At 39.2% G+C, this 22,449-nt stretch overlaps 1 protein-coding gene across 1 annotated transcript; it reads left to right on the top strand.

The window, feature by feature from the left end:
- The first annotated feature begins 400 nt into the window (after window positions 1-400).
- Window positions 401-16,683, top strand: papss1 (3'-phosphoadenosine 5'-phosphosulfate synthase 1). Its single transcript, XM_026360110.1, has 13 exons — window positions 401-468; window positions 552-643; window positions 1,338-1,452; window positions 1,556-1,791; window positions 2,228-2,366; window positions 3,757-3,875; window positions 4,329-4,442; window positions 5,511-5,622; window positions 8,278-8,483; window positions 10,908-11,043; window positions 11,445-11,713; window positions 12,511-12,740; window positions 15,408-16,683. Exons 2-13 carry the CDS (start codon window positions 584-586, stop codon window positions 15,544-15,546), a joined length of 1,875 nt encoding a protein of 624 aa, XP_026215895.1. The 5' UTR covers window positions 401-468; window positions 552-583; the 3' UTR covers window positions 15,547-16,683.
- The last annotated feature ends 5,766 nt before the right edge of the window (window positions 16,684-22,449 follow it).

Consider the following 22,449-nt stretch of genomic DNA (forward strand, 5'->3'; position numbering starts at 1 on the left):
AAAATTGAATTACAGATATCTTTCACTGGAATTGGGACTAGTCAAAATGTATCTGCGGAAATCCTCAATTACATTTTTGACTAATCAGAAATACATTGCATATATGAGTAATATGAACTGTTCCGGTCGAAAAAAAAGAAAACTAAATCAGCGCAATGGTGTTGATGACGTCAATTCTGATCTCAGGGGATAGTGACTGGTCAAAATTTATATGTAGATATCTGAAATGTCTTATTGGTCAGAATGCAATGTCATATACGTTTTTGAATAGTTTTAAAATAATCTTAGACATCATAAATGTGATCGTGGACCTTCAGTTTCCAAACATCCAACCTGACAGCAGCTCAGCTTCTCACGACTCCACCTGAGTCGACGGAGGAAGTGCGTCACTACGTCGCCGCTGACGTGGCTCCTCTTCCTGGTTGCTCCTCCAGGCTCCACGTCTCCGGGTCTCTTCGTTGACCAAAGGTACCCATGCCCTCAACATAAAGACATAACTGCTGTATTAGTAAAAAGATAAAAATACTGAACATTTTCCATCTTGTGTGTAGCCGGTTGAATAATTCGCTGACTGCTGCCGACCATGGAGACGTGTGGCAACTCGAACAAGAAACAGAAGCTGAGCAACGCTGCTGAGAGCTGGGTGAGTTTTCTTTTTGCCAAGTTGTGTTTATACAATGCCTCTATTCATGAGGGTCCTCTTTCCACCACCACCATCCAACGGTCCAGCGGGCTATGCAGCTACCTAAATAGCACTCCTAAGGTCATGTAACAGCTACTGGAATACAGTGTTTCACGTTAACGTTAGCTAGCTACTTGCAGCTAGCTCTACATTTAAAGCCTTGGTTGCCGTAGTAGCGCTGAGACTGAGGGCATCAACTGTTTGAGTAAAGTGCCCTTGCAGCTGAGATAACATTACACATGATGTTTACAGCTTCCGTATCAGTAAAACAGTGTTTGTGGAACATTTATCTTGGTTGTTTGATTGTTAGCATTAATAAAAATGTGCTGTTGTGTTTACGTCCATCAACTGTAAAAGTATAACATCATGTTCTTCCAAAACCTGACAAACAGTAAAATCAGACAAACACAGTTTGTTTTATAAATAAAATGGTTAATGTGAAACTAATCAATAAGTTAGCAGTCTTTATAATATAGAGAATACTACACATTTATAAGAAAATGTATTTTAAAGCAGCTTCAATGTTTGCTAGTATGATAAAAATATGATGATTTTTTGTGCCCATGTTAATTCCATGTATTTTGGAGTCTCTTTAATCTCTGTGCAATTCATTGACAGTGAATCTGAAGTGACACTAAATCTATGTAATTTTCAGGGAATGCAACGTGCAACTAATGTCACCTATCAAGCTCATCATGTCAGTCGAAACAAACGTGGGCAGGTTGTGGGCACAAGAGGAGGGTTCAGAGGATGTACTGTTTGGCTGACTGGTAGGTTATGGGATGTTGCAAAAACATGTTCAGGATGTCCTTAATATTTGCCTTTAGGTAATGTTATAACTTTTTTCATAATTGTGCTGTCTTCTTTGTAAAGGTTTGTCCGGTGCAGGGAAGACGACAGTGAGCATGGCTTTAGAGGAGTACCTGGTGTGTCATGGTATCCCCTGCTACACACTCGACGGGGACAATATCCGTCAGGGACTGAACAAGAACCTGGGTTTCAGTCCAGAAGACCGTGAAGAGAACATTCGACGCATTGCCGAGGTGGCCCGGCTTTTTGCTGATGCGGGCCTGGTCTGCATAGCCAGTTTCATCTCTCCCTACAGCAGAGTGAGTGACTCCCCAAAGAGAGCATTAGGGATTGATACTGTAGTAAATGTGGCTCTCATTCTGTTACACACTAAATTCTGACCTTTTGCTAACCTGATGTAATTTGAACATATTTGGAGTTATTTTAAAATACTGCATTTATTAATGTTAATTTTAAATAAAGAAAAGCAAATGAAACAAAAAAAATTACTCCAAGTTTAACTGTCTACAATTTCCTCAAATTACTATGAAGGATTCTGCTGTATGATTAGCAGTGTATTTGTGTTTTGTTTTTGGAAGCCAATTTTGAACTGTGCTTAGCACATCAGAACCTAGTTTACTAAAATGTGCAGTGGTCTTTGTCCTCTTGTATTTGAAAACAAAACGCTGCCTTTTACTAACTCTTTGGCTAAATTACCTTTCTCACCTTTCTTCTGCATTGGTTATTGTCTGCCAGGATCGCCTCAATGCCAGGAAGATCCATGAGGCTGCAGGGCTGCCTTTCTTTGAGGTGTTTGTGGACGCTCCACTGGATGTCTGTGAGCAGAGGGATGTGAAGGGGCTGTACAAGAGAGCCAGAGCAGGGGAAATAAGAGGTGCAGTTTGGTTTGAAACTGTTGAAATGTCGTTATTACAAGTCAAAATGTGTGTCAGCATCATATGTTTTTGTGAAATGCAGAACAGCTAAAAGAGGAAACATCTAAGTGAAAACAATGAGAACATATGATAAATGTAGTTAGTTTATAATCAGTTGCTAATTACATGTTAAATTACATTTTATTAAATATATATTATTGCAATTATTGTTATAGCCAGTACTTTTGATATTTTGCAGCATTTAAGGGCCTGAGAGGTGCAGGCCAGCAGCTTGCCCACAAGCTAGCTAGAGTTCCAAGAAAAGAGAAACACAGGAGTTACTCACAGTTTTTATAGACGTTTCTGTCTGGTGCAGTGCTTAATGCCTGTTTCAAGGAAACATGCTGAATACTTCAGTTTGATTGGTTAAGAGAAGCTTAGAATCACACTTGTTACTTAATAGTAATAGGAGATCCCTAGGTGTAAATCCATAATACAGCGATGATTGGTCGTTTGTGAACACAATTTTCTCTGTTTTTGCATGAACGTAAACTAAAACACAAGTCCTGAAAGTATACAAAGGAAACCTAACAAAACAAATTAAACAAAAATATACATAAATATAAAATATTCTTCAAATACTCATGTATATATAGTTTATTTGAAGGGAATTTAGTGCCCAGTGTTTTGAATAATGGGATGACAATCAGATATGAGTTTGAGAGGCCTTTTCAAAGTTGGATTAGTCTGAAAGCATTACAAAAGAGCTTCTAACCCAACCTGTGAGGCAGGTCGTGTACAAGATCAAAAAAAGAACTTTATACACTATTAACTATTAACACACTAGGAGTAGTCGACAAAGGTCATACATACATTCTTTTACCACCCACAAATATTTAAGAATGGATCAATTTAGGATATTTTTCTTCCCCTCAATAGATAAATATTTGGTTTTCAGACTTCATTTTTGTGACCATGCAGAAATGGAGATAATTCTGAAGGGTTCCTAAGTTTTATAGTTTAGTATATTCTAAATATGTATAGTTAAAATCCTCCTCTTAGTCACTTTGCAGTTGTTATTTCTATTGCTTCAACTGTGGACTACGAAGGAACAATTACTGATAATTTTTTAATTTGTCACAAGTCTACTAGCTAAAAACATTGTTTCATTAATCTTATTAATCTAAATGACATGACAAAGAAAACGGAACTGGTGCATCACTGTTAGAGGAAGTGTTTTCTCAGTGATCCTTTTGAGATTATTTTGTTTCAAGTGAAGCAAAAACATTTTGTTGATAAGTGCTATTGTTTTGGGCATTTTGATAGAACACACATGCCATACACTTGAATATTTACCATAGCACAGAGAGCCCAAACTTTGTATTTGACCCTGTGTATCATCTTAATTAGGTTTCACAGGAATTGACTCAGAGTATGAGAAACCAGAGGCTCCAGAGTTGGTGCTGAAGACGGACTCCTGCAGTGTGAATGAGTGCATACAACAGCTTATTGACCTGCTTCAGGAGAGGGTGAGAGGGCTAACTGTCTTTCTAGACAAGCCATGTTTAGAAACCACTGTTGATGTTTGGTGATGTCCCCTTTTTATAGCACTTTCCTTTGATGTTGCTTCTCCTTGACTTAGATTTTCTTTGCTTGCCTTGTTCCTCACTTGTAAGTCGCTTTGGATAAAAGTATCTGCTAAATGACTAAATGTAAATGTAAATGTCCCCCTGTAGTGACAGCGAGAAAGTTCAGACTTAATACACAGAATGATGCTGTCATTCCTGTGTTTGCCACTGGGGGTCAGTAAAGCCTTGTTATTGTACAGATATTGATGTCACTTGGTCTACAGTAGTGTCTGCACTGTACCATGTAAATCAGTGTTGCTTTTATAACTGGGAACCTCAATCAACATCTTATTTGTATAGGATGATTTTTGATGAGTATAGAATAATTAATTTCACATTCTTTTGATTCTGCAGGATATTGTTCCAGTTGATGCATCTTATGAAGTGAAAGAACTGTATGTTCAGGAGAACAAACTGGACCTGGCTAAAGCAGATGCAGAGACTCTGCCTGCTGTACAGATTGGCAAGGTATGTCTGGATATGAAACAATTTTAATACATTGCCCATCCAAGAAAAAAGTCACACACTGTAATATTTTGTGGGACCACCTTTATCTTTGATTACGGCGCACATTCACTGTGGCATTGTTTCAATAAGCTTCTGTAATGTCTCAGCATTTATATCCGTCCAGAGATGAATTAATTTTTTTTGTCATTTTGTCATCATCTTGTATCGATGATGGGAGAGTCATCTCAAGCCCATGCCAAAGATTCTCAATGGGGTTAAGGTCTGGACTCTGTAGTGGCCAATTCATGTGTGAAAATTATGTGTCATGCTCCATGAATCACTCTTTCACAATTTGAGCCTGATGAATCCTGGCTGTGTCATCCTGGAATATGCCCATGACATCAGGGAAGAAAATCCATTGATGGAATAACCTGGTCGTTCAGTATATTCAGGTCAGCTGAACCTCATTTTTTGGACACATAATGTTGCTGAAACTAGACCTGACCAACTGCAGCAACCCCAGATCATAGCACTGCCCCCACAGGCTTGTACAATAGGCACTAGGTATGATGGGTGCATCACTTCACCAACCTCTCTTCTTACCCTGATGCACCCATCACTCTGGAACAGGGTAAATCTGGACTCATCAGACCACATGACCTTCTTCCATTGGACAGTTCTTAACCCAGTTTTAGTAGTTTCATAAATCTCCTTAGATGTTTTCTTTGCTTGATTCATGCCAATAGTTTGACTCTTCTGTAACAGATTAACATCTTTTCCACAACCACAGGATGTGTCTTCCAATAAGGTTATTTAAGAAATGAGAAGCTACTCACTGCATCAGTTAAGGTTAAATTACTTGTTGCCAGCTGAAGAATAACCTTCCATGCAGTAATTATCCGATGAGAGGCTCGTACCTATCTGCTTAGTTAAGTCCAGGTGGTGACGTTTTTTTTTTTTTTTTGGATGGGCAGTGTATTCTACAAATCAAACTTATGAGAACATTGCTGACAGCCTTTGTGCCTATAAAGCTATTATTATGTTGTTTATCCATCCCTGCTGTAACTTTTATACCTGTGTGATGCTCAGGTGGACATGCAGTGGGTACAGGTGCTGGCTGAAGGCTGGGCCACTCCGCTGAATGGTTTTATGAGGGAGAGAGAGTATTTACAATGTCTTCACTTTGACTGTCTGCTGGATGGTAAGAAAACTCCAACATTTGATTTTAAAAATCAGTTTTGCTGTATTTGATTAGCAAAAAGTAGTGAATGGCTTTCATTAGAGGCATCAATGAATATTTCTTACTACAGTAGTTAAATGCAAATGTGGATCACTGTCTGGCACTACCAACACTGTATGGTCTTCCAAGTATAAATAAAGTTATGCTCTGTTCTTCACCAGGATTCTCTCTTAGTCAGCCAGTCCTTTATAAATTAAATCTAGTGATACCAAAAGGTTCATTTAAACGTGTAATAGTTTGATGTTTTCACTATTGTTAATGCTGTCTGTTGAAACCCAAACGTCTGCCAGCTGTAGACCTTGTGTTGTCCTCTTACAGTTGTGATTTTATTCAAATACAAATTGAGCACTCTTGACTAAATGGAGCATTAAATTAGATTAACACATATCACTTGCATGTGTCCCTGCAAGCTGCAATGCATTTTTATACACTGTTGGATGTGCTGAGAGACTTAAATAAACTTCTCCGGTGGGCTGACATGCTGAGTACATGCCCCATTATATAGCACTGACGTACCACCTAGCTGAGGTGGTTAAATGACACGTTGATATCGTCTAGAGTGAAGTTGATTGAAGTTAACTGTACATTTTCAAGGGTGATGATGTTATGATATATAGATATATATATGAATTCTGATGTCTCTTGTTGTAATTATTACTGTTGAAATGCCAAGAAAAGGTCGCTTCAGTTTTATTGACCATATGACTACATAACACTCAGTTGTGTGTTGTGCTGCCAAATATTTTGTTACATACAGTGAAATGAAAATGTGAAATAAATTGAATATAGGCTGAATTTCATTTTCAGTTTTTGACAGGTATATAACACAACCTCTGTCTCACCAAGGATACAGGAACTTTTAGTTGGAACACAATAACAGATGAGTTAAGTTCTTTCTCCAGGAAGATACTTTATCTAGTCAGAGAAACTGAGCTGGCCAGACAGAGGAAGAAGCATACTGTGTATTGACTGATAGAAAAATATTTCCTTCCACTTTCCTTTGTGTCCTGAAGGAGAGGCATGCAAAGGGAGAGGCCACTATATTGATTGACACCATACACCACAATTTGTCCATTTTCACTTCCTTCCGGGGATTTGACAGTGACAGAAAGCTATGGGAGCCCAGGATTAATGACCCACATTAAAACACAAAAACTAGTTGGGAAGCAGAAAACTGCATGTTTGATTGATCAAATAGTATGAAAGAGTAAACGGTAAGCCAAATTCTACCTTGTGTCTCCCTCATTCTGACATTTGGCAGGCTTGTTTGTGTCTGTTTTTTTACTCAAACCAGCTGTAAGCTTTATACAATGACAGAGTGGACTAGGAGAGTGGGTCTGGGGAAGGTGGGGCAACAGCAGTCCGAATGGAAGGTAATAGGAACCCGCCACAGAACGTTGCCACTGCTCAGAGTAAATCCTACAATAAGAAAGGTTAAGCTGTAGTTAACTTAAGATGGGATTTTCTTCTTCAGCTTCTTAAATTGCAGCCTTGAAGCCTGTGCTTTAGCCTATATTTCACAATTATCCTAAAAGGGTATAATATGGAAACTCTACTAGCATTGTTGAGCTGTTTTGTTGTGTATACTTAACATTTGAGCTTTTTAACACGCCTGTTGTGGGTGTCCTAGTGCTTCCCAATAGGGGCCTATATCTATTTATATATAGCCGTTGCGTTTGCATGGTTATGAAATTGAAGGTGTCCTTGGGAAGAACCAGGTATTTAGCACATATTTGTTGTTAATATCTTAAAAAGCTTTTATTGTAGGAAAAAAACTATGCTTTGGAATAGATTAGGGTGATGTTACATGGTCCTCCCATGCTGCAAAATGGCTGCAGTCTATCTTCAGTGTCTTTTTAAGTTGTTTAAATATCTGAAATGTTAGCGTCAAGCAGTCGTCACTCAAATGTTAAATAAAATTTGAGAGGGGTCATCCCTGCCCAGCACTACTGTATGTATCTTCTGTTCTTCTGTCTGTGTTTGCATAGCAGCCAGATGAGCACAAATGTGCTTTAAACACCAACTACACTATTGATGAAGTTTTAAAACAAGTGTAGCCATGAGCATAATTTGGGTCTCTGACGTCATAGTTCCCTATATGTTGTATGAGGAAATGTTTCTGTGCTAACTACTGGCTGTGTTTAAGAAAAAAGCCAATCCTACCACTATTCATCCTATAACATCCTGTTGATGTTGCTGCCTAATTATGCAACAGCAGGTTTTCCCACTTAAACACACATTTAGGATCAAACTGTGAGTCATAGGTCACTATATTCCATCTTACACCATTATTTAAAGTTGCAAACTAAGAGAATTCGCATTATTTGTTAGGTTGGAGCTATTTGTGAATAGCTTGTAAAGATCAATTTAAATAAACTGAAACAACTTTTGGTGAATAAGGTGTCACAATTTGTAAACATAGACTTTATACCCATGCATACTATATATACAGTATAAACAAAAAATAAGTGCTCCACTCAGAAATACACTGCTCTATTGTAGTGCTATACCTCACAATGTACATTTTAATGTAGCATCAGCTGGGAAGCTGGTGGCAGTGTTTTTCTTTGTGTCTGCTTTTTGCCCATCATAAAATGGGTGTCTTGCTTATCATAGGTGGGGTCATCAACCTGTCGGTGCCTGTGGTGCTGCCGATTTCTACTGCAGATAAAGAGCGTTTAGATGGTGTGACAGCCATGGCCCTGGTCTATGAGGGCAAACGAGTTGCCATCCTTCGCAACCCAGAGTTCTACGAACACCGCAAGGAAGAGCGCTGTGCTCGCCAGTGGGGCACCACCTGTAAAGACCACCCCTACATCAAGGTAAACTTTTGAGATGACACATGCACGGATATTGTTCCTGTACTGTGAAAACTGAATTTACACTATAGGCTAATATGTTGGAAGTTATATTTTAAACCACAATCTCAACCTTGGTGACAGTAATGAACGGCATCTGCAGACAGTCCGCCTCTGTGTTCTGTGTGATAAACACTCTGCATGTGAAACTGCCTCCCTGGATACAACACTGATTGAAGACAGATCCGAGCTGGCCTTTTCACACTGCTTATGGAAAGACTGAATAGGTTGAGGAGTCAAGCTTTTCTCACAGTATGTTAGGACGCCCAGTGTAATCACTTGATCTTTTTGGTCCACCCTCATTTTGCAGGTGTTAAATTTGGATGCTGAACCTCTCATTCAGCCTCGACCAAATATGTTTGAGATTGTGCTTTTCAGCTGAACAGACTCTGGAATCCCTGCCAGCTTCCACCTTTCCGCTCACACAGCTCTTCTCCAAATAAACCGAGGAATCGTTTCCATCTGTGTCCTATCGACTGCTGTGGGGCTCAGGTAGACTCGGTGGACAGATAACGTCCTGAAATGATCCTGCACACCCTGTGCAAAAGTGCCATTTCCTTGTAGCTGGAAAAGGACTGAAGTGCCTGGTGTTGCTGACAAGATAGTGTACTTAAATCTCCATCTGCATGAACACATAGTGTATGGTTACTTTTAGAAATTGGCTAATTTTAAATCCTATTGTTTTCAGGTTTAGTACAGTTGGCGAGTCACTTGTGTATTGACTACAATGCAAGACATAATTAATAGTGTCTGGTAACTCTGCTTCCTGCGGTCACGCTTACTTTAAACCTCACTGGCTCACTTTAAAGCCCTTTGCAGCTAAAAATGCAGTCTGGAGATGAACTTGAATGCCACATTACAGCTGTATCAATATCCCAGAACAGTTAATTATCATTTTTAATTTAGCACATATCTGTAATCTCTCCATCTTTTTGATCCAATACATATTGGTAATTTACTGTATGAGTGTTTCTTTATGTAAAAGGCTGCAAACTTTATTATATCTGTACTGTGTCTCTCTGGTGTCAACACCTGATGCCTGAGTGCTGAACATGTGTCCAGCTTGCTGCAATTAAGGCGTCACTCATTAAGTAATGTGTGTCTGTATACATAAGTGTATGTTTAACTCTCCACACTGGAGCCAGTCTGTCAACACACCTCTAAGTTGGTAGCTATGTTTTTTTTCTTTCCAGCCAGAAGTGACCTGTTCCACATTGCATTTAGTTAATCCACTTTTTGTTGTTTACCCATTTACCCCTTGTCTATCAGTCAGACAGGAGCCCCCTTCATCAGAAACTGTGGCGTAATGGCTGTTTATTTGGCCAGGGCCCTTTCACATGTGAAGTCCTGGAGCACTTATAATAGTTTAACAGAGCACATGTGGACGTGAATGCCTGCCCCTTTGATTTATCCTTGCAGACATTATGTTTTCCATTCACTTATGTTGGGAAAATAAATTGCAACTTGTCCCTCCCAAAGAAAACGACTGTCAAGCATCTTTCATGACTCTTCCTGGGCCAGCAGCAGACAGGTTGGATTAATTGGAGTTTGGAAAACAGATTGCAACACATTTTTGAAATCGTCTCACGACTGAGCCAAGTGGTTATCGATCACATCATGCAGACACCTCTACTGTTGACAACTTTGCCTTTTCTTTTATACAGTTTGCCAGATCAAACTGAAATCAATCTGTTCGTTAATGTTTTTATCTTTTCATTTGATAAATTACTTGTCATTGAAAATGTAACATGGATACTTCTTTATGAACATTTAAATCTTCTTTTCACAATGCCTGCTCACCTCAGGTTTCATTTGTGGCCTTTATTTTGGGTTACTCGCTGTCTCAATGCTGTAGCTGTGCTTTTTGTTTTATTACTGAGCCTGTAGAGAATTGTCACTTTGTATCACATTAACATCCCACAGGCCAGTGTTTTCAGTAACTCCAGCTATGGTGTCATAAATGCCACAGGAGGCAGGCGAATGATATTGCCTGAAACAATAGTTGCCTTTGCCTGGATCCTGAACACTTCGGTGACATTGTTGGATTAATCTCATGAGAGGGGGAAAAAAAAGCACTCCATTGTGGTCACGGGCTCATCACCAGGTTTTATTGTGGAATACAATCAGATTTTTGTCTGTGCTCTGCTATTGAAATTAAGGTAGTAGATATGGCCAGATTCAGGGAAGTTTTGTTGACTGTTTAACGACACAGACTTTGATTTATGTTGCTCTGTCCCTGTTGCAACTGGGTTATAACTCCTGGGGGTTTATTAGAATTCACGCAGGCCTGGTTCCAGCACAGTGAAGTTTTTATGGACCACACTGTCTTACGTCTGGATTATGTTTGAGTTGTGTTCACTATCATGATCACTGTGACTCCTATTTCAGATGGTGATGGAAAGTGGGGACTGGCTAGTTGGCGGCGATTTGCAGGTTCTGGACAGGATCTACTGGAACGACGGACTCGACCAGTACCGACTGACACCTACTGAGCTGAAACTCAAGTTTAAAGAAATGAATGCAGGTCTGGAGCAGAGTGCTGTTGCTCTGTTTATTTTCTGTCAGAACTAAATTAAAACAGAGATGAGATCTTGATCCAATAACCTTTTGACAGACAGTAACGTCACAATATTTATAAACTGCTACCATTTTTAGTTTGAGAGGAGAACGTTGGGTAATTCACAACTTCCACTCTTTTTATTTGTTGTTTAGACTTAGGGTAAGGGATGAGTCAAAGTATAAGGGTCACATGAGTGAAACCTATTACTGATGAGAACAGAGGCTGTATGTGGTTTCAGTGGCAGGGCACTTAGCTGCTTCATTATCTCTGACTACCCTGTGGCCTTTTGTTTGTCTTACAAAAATGTGGACAGATGTGTTTCCTCTCATTATAACAAACCTCTATTCTCTTTCCTCTCCATTCAGATGCCATATTTGCCTTCCAGCTCCGCAACCCGGTCCATAACGGCCATGCACTCCTGATGCAGGACACCCACAAGCGTCTCATCGAACGAGGCTACCGTCGGCCTGTCCTGCTGCTCCACCCTCTGGGAGGTTGGACCAAGGACGATGATGTGCCTCTGCCTTGGCGAATGAAGCAGCACGCTGCAGTTTTGGAGGAGGGCATCCTGAATCCAGACTCAACCATTGTTGCTATTTTCCCCTCACCCATGATGTATGCAGGGCCAACTGAGGTAATGATTGTAAAGAATGTTGTATCTGCAGTGACATGTTTGAGGTTTCTTAAAAAAAAAATAATGCAATGTATTTTCCTCAAAATTGACAGGGAATGAAAATGTGACAGCGGCACAGAGTAATGACAACAGACACAGAGAGGAAGGCTTTCACATACTTGATGTCTGCACATTTTTGAGAGTGATAAATGGCAGGAAATGGAATTTACAATTGACTTGAGGCGCTCTGTTTAGTGTTTCTATGCCATGCACAGACCTCTCTGTGTGCCTCAGCGTAGCTGTGTAGCTGGGAATCTTTTAATCATTCACTTATGATAATTGAAAAGTTATGGTCAAAATTATTGAGAGCAGATTGGAGGCTGGGGGATGTCAGGCAGTGAATTTATTCACTAATTCTGAACAGGAGTTTTAAAGAGCCAGACTCCGCTTCAGTTCTAGTATCATTGTTCTGACCTTGTTTACGCATTAAAAACAACATGTACCCTTGGTTTAACTGTCATTCAAACAGTAAAGCAACCTTTAAACTTCAATGAGCGTCATCACGCAACAATGTGGAGCTAGCATTGGTGTGCTAAAAACGGTAATCGTAAGAAAATAATGATGTTATATTAAATTCTAAATATTGCTAGTACAAACAAAAATACAGTACAAGTAGTTCCTGCATAAAGGGCAGCTGCAGTAGTAATGTTTAATAAAAGGCTAAACTTCTAAGGAAAATACCAAGAAATTACTGATTTATTCAAGTGAGTCTTTAGTGTTTCTTCAGTGGCTACAGTTTAACTTCTCCTTGTCCACAGGTTCAGTGGCATTGCAGAGCTCGAATGGTAGCTGGTGCCAACTTCTACATTGTGGGCCGTGACCCTGCAGGCATGCCCCACCCTGACACGGGAAAGGACCTGTACGAACCCACTCACGGGGCTAAGGTCCTCACCATGGCTCCAGGCCTCATCACCCTGGAGATCGTGCCTTTTAAGGTTGCTGCTTACAACAAAGTCAAAAGGGCAATGGACTTCTATGACCCCAAAAAGTGAGTACTCATGTTAGAATTTCATTTCCTAAAACCTGCATCTGATCTTCTCTCCTTTAGTCTTTAAGTGTACTAGAGTCATGGAAAAAAGAAATAGTTTGGGTGTAGATCACCAGTGCTCTCACAGCAAATTAACCAGCTTATTTGTAGATTTAGTCCAGATTAATGTTTCACATTTAGCCCAATTAGAACCAGCAGCCTAAACAGTCATTTCATTCTCTAAATTAATTACTCATTAGGCTTGTCTTTAAAAAAGTCTCTTTCATGCATTTCTTTGCTGTTTCTCTTCGATCTACAGTAAAAAATTAAGCCAAGAATAACAAGGCTTGTTTTTCTTTCTTACACAGTGAAACGGTTTTGTGGATTTGTATAAGCTTTGATGTTGCTCAAAAATTACAGAGACCTGCCATTAATTAGAGTCTGTATACGGACACTGCACATGATGACTAACAAAAATCATGCAATCTCGCTGCCTCTCCTCCGGATTTGGTGCAGCTTCCACCATCAGGTTATGCAACTGCAGCAGTTAAGCCAGGAATGAACTGAATATGGCCAGACTAATCATACGATTTGCTTTGTTTTCCATGATGCATATTTATGATGTTAAATCCAAACCAAATTGCTGAGTGGGAACATCAAGCATTTATGCAGGAGGAGGCAACATTGCTTCTAAAAATAGCATGTTTATTATCAGCAGCTTGTTTAGTTTGTTTTGGCTTTGAAATTATGACATGGCCAAACAAGAAAAACTGTTTCCTCATCTAAGTTTGACTTGAATCCGTTTGTTACTGTTACTACACTGCTTCTACAAAATGTTGCAGTCTTTACCTTTATTTTTTTCTTTTGGCTACACAAGGGAGGAAATCAAATTTTTTATCACCGGTATTAATAATATTTTTAGGATTCTAAACTTTGTCACACACATAAGTAATAACGCATGTGGTGTTGTGCGCATCTAACAAAATCTAACAAAGACATATTGAGGAAAATAAGATATAAGAAATCCAGGAACTTCAACAAATTTTAATTCACATTTCAGATTGTCACGTAGTAAAAGTAGGTCACTTTCATTGGCAGATTACACAAAATATGGTATTTTCTTATTTATAACAGCATTGACCCAGTGGCTTGGTATCATTTTAAAACTGGAGAGAGCAAATGCAGGAGCACAACTAGATTTCCAAAGACTGTAGTCGTCACTCAGATTTATGGCATTCCATTCTCTCATGCTGACAGCGCCTTGCCAGATTTCAGGAGGAATATGGATGCTTACCCTAATCACCAGCAATACCCCTCAGTCTTTCTCTAAAGCGTAATGGCTCAGGTCACAGCAAGCTGTTTCTAATTTGACGCTGTATAAAAATGTTCTCAGAAGAATTTGCCTCCAGCTCCTTTACCTCACGCCATGTGAAGTGCTAGGTCCTCTACTTCACATATTCTCAGTGGTTCACATCCACAAGATGTTCTGTGTCATGTGACAACAATTTTGCTCCGTAAACATCAGGAGTTTGAGCCTCTCTGAATGTAAACTCAGTGGAGATGAGTGTAAATATCTGCGAACAAGATGTCTAAAAACCGTCTTGATATCCCCAACAGTAATTTATAGACAAGACAAGTGAAGATGTGAACTTGCGCCAGTGACTTTCCTTCTCGATTCAGAAAAGTTGTTTATATCTTGTTTTTTTGAGCCAGGTGAACTCGGTGTATAGTGAGAAGCTGTAAAGAGAGGAGAAGGAGCAAATGTCAGAATGAAGAAGTTTGACAAGGGGATTCCACAACTATCCGTTAGTTCAGTAGTTTGACAGTATTGTGATACTTTAAAGTAATATTTACTTCTCTAACTAGCAGTAAAAAAAGCCTATTTATAGTCCAGTCTGATACTTATATTAACCGATAGTTGTCCACTAAATGCGTATATAACACATTTAAATAACTTATTACTTATTATAAGTAATAATAATAAGGGTGTTTTCTTTTACAATTTATTTTTAAAAGGGAGCAGTAGTTTGTAGTGATTGTGGGGACAAAAAAACATCTGGCCTAAACATTGAAAACTAAATTTAAGTAAAATGTTGTTAAAGAATGGTTTCTTTACCCCTCTGAGGACCTTATTTGCACCTGTGTATTTTGAGTTTTAAAAAATATAAATGACATAAACTCACTTGTCTATTTGGGACATTTGACATATAACTTTCTCATGTAGGATTGTAAAATTATAGTAGTTGTAGTAACAGAAAGATTCTGTGGCAGACACAGTGTGTTAGTAGAGACCCACAACGTACCAAAACGCAAGGCTATAAATGATAAATTCGTAAATGTTGGATCAGCTGTTCTGGCCTCACTCTCTAACCACCATTGCAATAGCATGCCAGTGCAGCATTTCCAGCCACAAAATGATTTGGGAGGAAAACAGCTGTCTGAAATGGTCAGCAAATGAAATATAGAGTTTAGTAAGATACAGTCATCACACTGCGCTGGATGTGAAATGTTATAAGCGCCTGATTTTGGTTTGTAATAATGCTAACTGGTCTGCTTGTTCATCTTGATGCCCTTGATTTCAAAGCGTCACCATAGTTATTTTTAGCTCATAATCAATATTTTCATCGATTTGATATATGACTCATTCATAACCCTCTGTTTTTTTGCTTTTTTTTTTTTTTGTTTCAGCCATCAAGACTATGATTTCATCTCCGGCACACGCATGCGTAAAATGGCTCGCGAAGGAACAAATCCTCCTGATGGCTTCATGGCGCCGAAGGCCTGGGCTGTGCTGAAAGAATATTATAAGTCACTGGAGAAGGCCTAAGGGTTGAGATGAGATGTGGAAACACAGTGGTTTCTAATGATATTTGAAATGAATGTGGGGACCACTTAGCTACTAACACAAACTTTGTTCCAGCTGTCGTCTGTCACTTTTCTGCTCAACTTTTAGTCACAAAACTGGTCTATGTTGTGTTTAGTCGTATCACATTTGTGTTGTAGCCGTATGTTCTTTATTTAACTACACTCACTGAGTATGAAACGCAGCTGGAAAAATCAAGAACAAACAAAAGAAGTCGTGTTTTTATCACCAACTTATCAACTGTGTCAGCAGCTATGATTGATTACAAACATATTCTCTAAAATATCTCAATGTAAAGATGGCAAGTACTGTTGACCAGTACTTAAAAGGTAAATGTCCGTTATTTGTGATTTCTAAATTGAAAAAGTTACTGCACCTGCTTTATTTACGCACTCCTGAACACCAGACAAGGTGCTTTGTACTGTATGTTTGCAAGTAGCAGTAACGATCGCTCAAAATGCGGCGTCCACAAGTACATGGTGTAAAAGATGAGTGCCTTGGTTTTCAGAAAAGGGAGCATACACCTTCTTGTTGGCCTTTCTGTAGTTGTGAGGACACTCCTTGACATGCAGTTCATTTGCCTTCCTTACTACAACCTTAATAAACACAACTTAATATCTAATCCAAAGTTAACTCTATCCAAGTATTAACTCTCCTTCTCCCTTTTGACGTTGACTGGATAAAATGTCCTCACAGCAATGGTTTTGTCCACACAGCCACAGAAAGACGTGTCTGAACACTTGCTATTTGTTCCATGTGCTACACTGAAATGGTCCAGTAGGTCAAGAAATGCTCTGCAAAGCAGATCAGAATTAAATACGTTTTAACCTTGTTATACTTTTAACATTTTGTCATTTTTTAGTCTATTTATTCTGTCGTAACATTGCCATGTCTTTTCTTTTTAATGATTCGCTTGTAGTTTTGGTGCTCTAACCTTTTCTCACAACAGTCTTGATATTCTGTTTTCATCATCTGCATTTCTTTTTCCTCATACTTTGCTAATATTTTCCATCTGGTAATTCATTTTAAGAGTGTGTATAATCAGATGTTTGATGGTTACCATCAAGGGATCAGATTTGTTATCTTCCTTGTCCAGTAAACCATTTTTAGCAAAAAGAACAAATTGTTTACTTTTGCTTTCTTTAATCTTCGGATTTGTTACACACAGAGCATGGTATGTGTTGTTTTTTTCTTTTTCTTTTTGCAGCACACCAAATACATTTAAATACATAACATACTCTCAAAGAAATCCACTTGATTTTAAATGACAGCCCTAAAATTTATGTATTTTAGAAACTAAACTTGCAGTCGTGAGATGCCTTTAGCCTTTAGCTGCCTGTGATCTCACTATAACACAGTTCACATTCAGACAACTCAATAGCTCCAAATCTCCTCATGTCTTCGTGGGCTTTAAGTACACTTTGTCATCTACATCAGCAGTGCACTCTTCAAAATTGAGTTGCTGTGATTTCATAGGCCTTTCCTGTTGCAGCCTTTGTGACCTCCCAGTTGGTCAATCAGCAGATTATTGAATGAGACAGACCTTGTAGCGCTCCCAATCAGACTCACACACTCACACTGTATACAATGAGCTGCAGCTGGCTCCCAGATGCAGTGAAAGTGGCACCTATAGGGTTAAATTCCGAGAGGAGTGGCTCTGTCAGAAATATCCTGGATACTTCATCTAATCCAACTCCAAGATGTAATGAAGAGACATGCCAGCAGAAATTTTTTTTCTACCTTTCGGCAGCTTGTGTTCAATCTCAAATGGTAATCAAGCCGGGACCTCGGTACAGCTTCAAAAGAAAAGCAGTTTTTTGACACACAAAATGATCAAATGATTTTGTGGAAGTTGTCGTCAGGTTTTTGTAGTTCTTATAACTGTCTGGAGTATATCAGTGTACTCTGGCTAATGCACATGTCTGTTACTCTGTATCTTTAATCTCCTGATGTGAGTTTCTACTTGTAGGATGCTCAGTGTATTATAATACATAGTCAGATTGTTCTTTGAGGGTGTTGTTACAATGAGGCACAGTGCCAGAAAAACAGGCTGTAGGTTCCTGTAGAATATGTTGTGCTCTGACTACTGTTTACATGACTTACGCCTCCGCTCACCTACACCACCTCATTTCAATTTGAATGACTGTTGTACAGAATTTAGTCATAAACAACATTTATCACAGGCAATGAAAGTGAAAGATGTTTTTAGTGCAGTGTGTTAAAGCCAGACGCTGCAGTTTACAGCCAGAGTGTTTCAAAGACGTTTGATTTCTTATGTTGGGGTTTGTGGATGTACATGATTATTATATCACTAATGCAGTATGTATATATACATATATATCACCAGGGTTTATTATGACTTGATTGTCTTTTCGGGAAGTATCTAGTCAAAACAGCACAACATAAAATATATTCATAAGACTATGGTTCCTCATAATTTCCTTGCGAGTATGCCATTCATGAAAACTTAGTTTTAATTAATTATAGTGTAAGCTTTTAATCCATCCACAAGAGAGTGGTAAGAAAAAAACAAGATTCTCAATAGGGGTCGATGTCTGGACTATGTAGTAGCCAATCCATGTATAAAAACTATGTGTTATGCTCTCTGAACCACTCTTTCACAATTTGAGCCCGATGAATCGGGTCATTCAGTATATTCAGGTAGTCGGCTGAATTTATTCTTTGGAAACATAACGTTGCAGCAATCCCAGATCATAACACTGCCCCCACAGGCTTGTACAATAGGCACTAGGTATGATGGGTGCATCACTTCACCAACCTCTCTTCTTACCCTGATGCACCCATCACTCTGGAACAGGGTAAACTGGGACTCATCAGACCACATGACCTTCTTCCATTGGACAGTTCTTAACCCAGTTTTAGTAGTTTCATCAATCTCCTTAGATGTTTTCTTTGCTCGATGCCAATAATATGACTCTTCTGAAACAGATTAACATCTTTTCCACGACCACAGGATGTGTCTTCCAACATTGTTATTTAAGAAATGAGAAGCTACTCACTGCATCAGTTAAGGTTAAATAACTTGTTGACAGCTGAAACATAATCATCCATGCAGTAATTATCCAATGGGAGGCTCTTACCTATTTGTTTAGTTAAATCCAGGTTATGATTTTTTTTTTTTTTTTACTGGCGTTGTTTGTAAAAAAACAAGAAAACTTTGACTCTGAGAAGCTTAAATAGATTTTCCAGTTACTAATAAGACAGAAATCAAAGTTGAGCTATTGTGTCACCACTATTGTGTAGCCTGTCTCCTCCAGTACATGTATTATTCTTGTATGCAATGTAGAACATTCAACAACATCACCTCTATCTCAATACATACGGCCAAAAGGTTCTGCTCCTACATGGACCTCAGCTGCATTTATCTCTAATTTCCTTCCATCTGTTTTGAGTTCCAGTCAAAGCCAGTCATGATAAAAGCAGGCTTTACTTTGCAAAACTCAATACAGTCGTAGACAACAAGGTTAAAATTCAAGGAAAGCTGTGCTCCTGCGAGCCATGGCTTGGAGGTGTGTGCAGGGCAGAGTCAGTGCTCATGAGCGGTAATGGTTTTGTGTGATCTTCTGAACCTTCATGATGGCAGGGGAGAGAGCTGTCTCACATAAAGGTTCTGACATATGGTTAACACACCGCATTGTTACGCACTTAAGGGGCACTATGATCCTGGCATACATTACGCTGTGTTACTGGAATATATCAAGCCTCTGCCTCTTGAGTATGCTATGTTACAAAGATTAGGATTATAATCTGACGAACAGAGCTACATTTGATTGATTACAACCTATCTGGTAAATGGATTTAGCACCAATTCGAAATATACCTTGAGGATGTTTTAATAGTTCACTACATGTTGTTCAACATGTATGAAGATTATTTCGACATTCTCATTGTAGCTAGAGAACATCCACAAACCATCAGTCACGCTATCAACATACATGTCATACGTCTTTCTCACACTGCTGCTGGTCCAAGACACGCACATTAACACCATGATTACAAGAGCCTGATAAATCTTTATGCTTTATGATTCTCATGTCAGTGCACCATGTTGGAATGAAACTAGAAGTCCTCAGTAACATTAGCTCCAGAGCCAAAAGCTCATGGAAGGGAGACCCATATATCTAAAGAAATTACCTGAACGTAAAAGGAGACAAATTACAATATATACTACGTTACAAATTTAGGATGTCTCACCGCAAAACTGCGAGCTCTCATCAGTTATTTTGCAAATGTGTGTTTTCTGTATTTGCAGTACATTTTGTTTTGTTGTTATTGTTTTTTCCCCAACTGTACAAAACAACCTTATATAGCACATGGGTAAAAGAGTAAAGAAAGTTTAATTACAATGTTGAGATAATTATTTTATCTGACTGATGTGGGCCCCCCTATTTTGGGAAAGGGCAGATAAAATTTGGAGTGAAGTTGTTTGTCCGGAAAATAAGTGAGACAAGAATGGATCAAAAGAGAAGGAGCTGCTGAGCAGATGAATCATGGCACCCAGTGTTATTCAAATGCTTTTCACTGTAACTGAGATGAATAGTGCGCTGCAGCATCTGGACATGTGTTATTTCCCAAAGGGCTGCACGGTGGGCTGCACCTCCTACTTGCATGATTTACATGAGTACTGTATGAGCATTTTAACTTCTTAAAGGTTTCTGGACAAATTGCATCATTTCTATTGCTTATGAATGTCTGTAAATAACTAAAAGAAAGAAATGAACAACCAACAAAGTTCTCTCAGAAGAGGAGAAAACAACTTTTTGGAGAAGCTCCAATGTGTGTAAATGGCAAATTAAAGCTGTGGTGCCTTTAATATGATGTTGTACACCATATAATGAGTCATTTATTTTGGCTTCATACATGACCTTGCGTTATATGAATCAGCACTAAATAAATTAGCCAGGACATAAAGTCAAGAATCCTTCTGTGCTAAGTCAGCCCTCAGTTTGCCCACCACACACATCACATCTCAAAGTGATTTGTGCATACTGATGTTTGCTTGTTGCTGCTGCTGGCAGAAATGACTTCTACCTGCTTTTGTTTTCCTCAGATGCATAAACCCTAGACTGTGTTTATTTCTGGATTTACTGTACTTGCGCTCTTGCTGAGGGTGTTGTATGCGTTCCGTATTGTTTTTGTCTTGGACTGTCACAAAACTGAGAATCTGGGAGACCAGCAAATTAAAGCCTAAACATACTGCCATCTCCAGTTTGGAAGTTAATTAAAAAGTCAATGACGGATTTTTGTTTTTGCACAAAACTGCATATATTTAGATAACACTGAATTGTGTGGTGCATTTAGAAGCTGTTGATTGTTGAGATAATTTGGCACAAAGACGAAACTGCTGTCTGCTGATATTGAGGATTGAAGTTCATAGCTGAGGATCAGCCAACTGGCCACTGGATTGTCAACACAATATGATTTGGTTTGATTGTTTGACTGCTGGATTTCTTTGATTACAGGCCAGCTGTGCTGTTTGATAGCACTTGAATACAGTCACAAAACAATTGAACTGGTGTCTAACATGTCAATCTGTATATTAATAGGGCACTGAACAATCAGTGAGAGGGATGAATCAGGTGACCAGGGATTATTACAAGGCAGGTGGGTGTGGGGGTCAAGTGACATGATGGGGAAGTACAGACCAGCGTTGAGGGTTTTAGTCATGGACTGAGCAGCAATGCCCCCAGTTTGAGTCTAGAAAAGGACCTTTGTTGCGGGTCTAAACCATCTCTTTCCTCTCATTTCCTGTCATCGTGCCATTGTGGATTGTGTAATATGCTGTAGGTGTAAACTGGCCCCAGATCAGGTTAATGTGATAAGTGTTCACAACACTCTTCACAGACTTCATATGTAACACAGATCAGCACCATATTAGCTATTATTACTTCCTAAGCTCATACAATATGGCAGGTGGTTTGAACGAGCACGGCATCAATACGCTGTTGACCCCGCTCATATTCTGTAATCGTGCTGCAGTTCACTATGAGTTCACGAGGTCGACTCCTACATGAAGACATAATGAGTGTCTGTGGTTAACTTGCAGCCGCTTTTGCCCACAGACAAGTGCGGTGATGTGGTTTCAGCCTCTCCCTGGCACCGCTCAGTCATGCAATCTCAAGTTCCCCCATATCATCAGATGTACTGCTATTGGATGCCGCGATTGCATTTGGCATTGTCTTGGACATTGTTCTAGCTTTGATCATGAATTGCAGTAATTACTTTGGGCCTTATCCTTCCTTCTGGAAACAATGCGTGGAACAGGAGAAGCCAGTGTGTACACAAGCACCGACACAGAGGCCTACAGTATGTGGGAGCTCTGGTGTGAGGTAAATACCCTGATTAAATGCAGCCTTTATGTCTTTTATCCACAATGTACTTTGCAGCTCAGCTACCAGTGTGCAGCCATGTAGTAGGTTCACTTAAATCTGTATGTGCTAACAAAACAAGGTGTTCTGTAATCGAACCAGATCTCCTTCTGCCTCCTCCTCTGACTTCCTTTTGCTTTTATCCATCCTTCACTGATTCAAATAAATAAATCAGCAAAACCTGAGACATAACTACAGGGAATTGTTCATTATGGAATCTAGAGAACAGCCGCAATCAGGACTAACAACAGGCTATGTGGCTTATTTTGGTCCCTGAATAGTACAGGGGCCACACAATTAACCCCCCACTTGCCACATGGCCTTTCATCTACTTCACACAAATATGGTATCTTTTGCAGCTTTTTCCCTCCAGCAGGAAACAAACATGTTTAACTTCCATGTGCAGTGTGCATACCGTGATAAACTTTTGTAATTAGAATTCCTGTCATACTACATTGTAACTTCCTGGAAGATCATG

The sequence above is a fragment of the Anabas testudineus genome, chromosome 1, assembly GCF_900324465.2.
Source record: "Anabas testudineus chromosome 1, fAnaTes1.2, whole genome shotgun sequence".
Classification (NCBI taxonomy): Eukaryota; Metazoa; Chordata; class Actinopteri; order Anabantiformes; family Anabantidae; genus Anabas; species Anabas testudineus.